This window comes from Micropterus salmoides, unplaced genomic scaffold (assembly GCF_014851395.1).
Source record: "Micropterus salmoides isolate LMB-PRFRI ecotype aquatic unplaced genomic scaffold, ASM1485139v1 Ms_hic_scaffold_10, whole genome shotgun sequence".
Lineage (NCBI taxonomy): Eukaryota > Metazoa > Chordata > Actinopteri > Centrarchiformes > Centrarchidae > Micropterus > Micropterus salmoides.
Genome location: NW_024040041.1, coordinates 25,951,757 through 25,955,585, shown reverse-complemented (window position 1 = coordinate 25,955,585; position 3,829 = coordinate 25,951,757). Strand labels below are relative to the sequence as shown.

Sequence of the window (3,829 nt, the reverse complement as noted above, 5' to 3'; positions counted from 1 at the left end):
ACATCCAACTGATACATCCCCCATAATGCATTGCAAAAACTCCGGTCAGTACCATCGTTTTATGACGGGGGGTTTCAGCGATTTAACGTTTGAATTAAACTCATAATTGCTCTTTTCTGTATCAATTTCCACCGATGTGGTTGTTAAACAACAACACATGGTAGCAGTTCGGAATATATATGGTATTAATAATGTCCGATGCGGTCTTGGGCTGACGACGAGCTGTTTCATGTTTAGAGATGGACTCTCCTCTTTAATGGTAGCTTCCAGTCCGTCTCGCAAGCCTTCCTTTTCCTATTGAAGTAGCAGCCATGAGGTAGGAGCGCCTTCGATGGCACAATAAAAATCATCTTTTAACTGTTAAAATGTTCAATTGTTAATCCCGTATCAGTTCACAAAGACACTTGAGTATGTTATTAATCGATACATGCGGTTTATACCTCATTCTAAAACCAAAAACCCATATTTTAACGCGGCTCTTTGTAACACGATGTAGCAGACTGCGAGGCCATGTTGTCAACCAGGCTGCTAGTGTAATGTTAGCTTTGCGGCTAACGGCTACTTAGCTGCTGAACACTTTGAGTCCTTCACGACACGTGTAAAGTGTGCTACACCCGTGGAAGATGATAGTTTACTTGTTATTGGATGTTTAACCTGGGTTGTATGTGTCCTGCAGCATGCTCAGGCTCCAGAAAAGGCTGGCCTCCAGCGTCCTGCGCTGCGGCAAGAAGAAGGTCTGGCTGGATCCCAACGAGACCAATGAGATCGCCAACGCCAACTCTCGTAAGTAGAACAACAGGCCATCCTATAATTTGTTAATCGGCATTACATCTTCACTGTTTACTGAGTTAATGATGTAGCAGCTGTTGTGTGTTTTTAATGTGTGAAGATTGGTTTGCACCAACTCAATCATGCAGCAGCGTGCCGCCGGCTAATAGTGATGTAACTTTAGACATCGACCATCTAATTAAGCGATTAACTATTTAAGCTGATAAAGACATACCTTACAATCAGCTACTTAAGTATTGTAACCTTACCTTCCTGAATCTGTTGATCTTCTGAGACAGATGTAGAAACGAAAAGACGAGTCAAATCAAAGCGACAGACTGACTTGAGAATTACATTTTCCATAATACAACTGAATTGTCTTCAGAGTTGCTGCCTGATAAGCAGGCATGTGAAACTCCACACTCCCAGTTTGTAAGGCAGTTATAAAGTTTTAGTCTTACGCCCAACTTATGTTAACAACTGACACTCCTGATGGTAAAAGAGAAAACAGTTGAGCAAATCAACAGACAACATAATTTCCCTTTGATATTAGACACATGGATTACATGACACATGGCTCTTTTCTCACCTGGACATTACAGCTACATCAGTAAATTACACATTTTCTAAACTGCACGTTCAGTAATGTCCACATTGTTGATGACAATTTCTCAAAGTGTTCTTGTAAATGTGTTTGTTTTTTTGGCTAAATCAGCGCATCCTTGTAGCTGACTTGTTTCTTTCCGTCTTCAAGGCCAGCAGATCCGTAAACTGGTGAAGGATGGTCTTATCATCCGCAAACCTGTTACGGTCCACTCCCGGGCCCGCTGCCGCAAGAACACACTGGCACGCCGCAAGGGAAGACACATGGGTGTCGGTAAGTACAAAAACGTTCACGTTTGCCTTCTGTGAGTAAAGTAACTGACCTGACATTGTATTTGTTTGTGTAAACATGGCTATGTTACCGTACAGTTTATGTATGAAAAAGTACTGACATTTTAAATTGACCCATTACACTGGTGAAATGAAGAAGTGGGACCAACCTTGAAATGTTTTGTATTTAATAGTCTCGTGCAATGACTGAATTTTGGTTGACATCTTACTGCCTGGATGAAGGAGGTCACTGTTTTAGTCAGTACAATTGACTTGCCTTCCTAATTCTCTTTCACAGGTAAGAGAAAGGGTACAGCCAATGCCCGTATGCCTGAGAAGTTGTCTTGGATGCGCCGCATGAGGATCCTGCGTCGTCTGCTGCGTCGCTACAGGGAGTCCAAGAAGATTGACAGGCACATGTAGGTTCACGGCATCTTCACTAATTGTGCTCTTGTTGATGTGGCCAGTCTGTTGGCTTTATAGATTATTTCTCCAGCGCTTTAGCTGGTGGTGTTTATACTTATGTTTTTAACGTAGCTGTTTTTCTGGCGAAGATATTTTGCCATACAAACCTACATTCTGATGGTTTTAATACTAGTTAATTTCTAGTTGTGGAACTGGCATTTTAAAATAACCATACCATTGAAGGCGATTGCAAGTCTTACGTTGAGCTCAGTGACATAACTAACGGGCACACTATGAAAAATCTGGTGCCTCTGAATTGCAAACGGTTTGTGTATTCTGACATTTTTAAGGATTTTTTTCCTCCTCTGGTGTCCTGCAGGTACCACAGCCTCTATCTGAGGGCCAAGGGTAATGTGTTCAAGAACAAGCGCATCCTTATGGAGCACATTCACAAGCTGAAGGCAGACAAGGCTCGCAAGAAGCTCCTGGCGTAAGTCTCAAACCAAACTGTTATCCAGAGAAGTGTTAAAATTAGACACCTTTATTTGGGGCAATAAGGCCTGTAACAGGACTGCGCATTTTTGAGGAAGAGATGAAAAGTATATCTAGTCATCACGATCCTTGAATTTTCTTTCTCTTTTGCTGTGAACTGAAGCATTATAGACCTCTGCACACTATTAAGGAGAAACAGTTGTTTAAATTCTCTACAGGTTATGTGGTGCAGCAGATACAGTTGGATTAGCATTTCTCCAGTCCACTAAACAAAACGAACACAACTAGACATACATTTAAAACCAGTTCACATGCATTGGGGTTATTTTTAAATTATCCGTTGGTGTTTTAAAAGTTTAAGATTATGATTACACACTGTTTGAACACCCGCCACTCTCTGCCTGTCCTACAGTGATCAGGCCGAGGCTCGTCGCTCCAAGACGAAGGAGGCCCGTAAGCGCAGAGAGGAGCGTCTCCAGGCCAAGAAGGAGGAGATCATCAAGACCTTGTCCAAGGAGGAGGAGACAACCAAGAAGTGATCTGGCTCTGTCAGTCCTGCCGAGCTGTGCCAGCTGTCAAGTGCTGACAATAAAAGTGTACATAAAGACACCGACCGTCTCCTGTACTTTCTTTCCTCATGAATCAAACAGCGGATTAGCTGAGAATAATGCAGGGCTGACAGCACTAGTGACATAATCTAGGGTCATATACTAATGCAATTTAGACACATTTGTGGACATCATACCTCATGTAATTTATATGGCTGTAGTAATTACTGTACAAACAAAACTATCAATTCATAAAATATATTATGCTATTGATTAAACCAGCCGTAGCCTATATAAGTAAGTTATGCTTACTGCTGCTTGTGTGGTAAAGCATTAGTGATAAATATAATGTGCAGAAAAATATTACTCTGAAAGGGACCATCCCGCCTAACGTACTCTTACTTGTACTTAAGTGAAATCTTGAATGCAGATCTTTATTTATTGCAAGGCTTTTGTTGCTGTATTGCAATTTTTACTTGTGTAAAAGTTATGAGTACTTCACACCCACAGGTTTTCAGTGTGACTTGATCTTTGGTGTAAAATATCTGTTATAGCTGTCTGCTTTAAAGAACAGTAGGCTTTTGATTTTATATTTCCCTTCAACCAATCAACATGAAAGCTTATTAAAGTTCAGCTCACAGTTAAGACTGATTCCACATAAAACCATGAATTTGAAATGGTCGGCTCTGAGGCTACTTTCCCACTGTGGAGTTAGCATCTTGTAAGTACATGCTGACCAATGA

General features: G+C 41.2%; 1 protein-coding gene across 1 annotated transcript; it reads left to right on the top strand.

Annotated features, from left to right (window-relative positions):
• Positions 1-232: 232 nt before the first annotated feature.
• Positions 233-3,148, top strand: rpl19 (ribosomal protein L19). Its single transcript, XM_038704940.1, has 6 exons — positions 233-316; positions 677-783; positions 1,523-1,645; positions 1,940-2,060; positions 2,426-2,536; positions 2,951-3,148. Exons 1-6 carry the CDS (start codon positions 312-314, stop codon positions 3,075-3,077), a joined length of 594 nt encoding a protein of 197 aa, XP_038560868.1. The 5' UTR covers positions 233-311; the 3' UTR covers positions 3,078-3,148.
• The last annotated feature ends 681 nt before the right edge of the window (positions 3,149-3,829 follow it).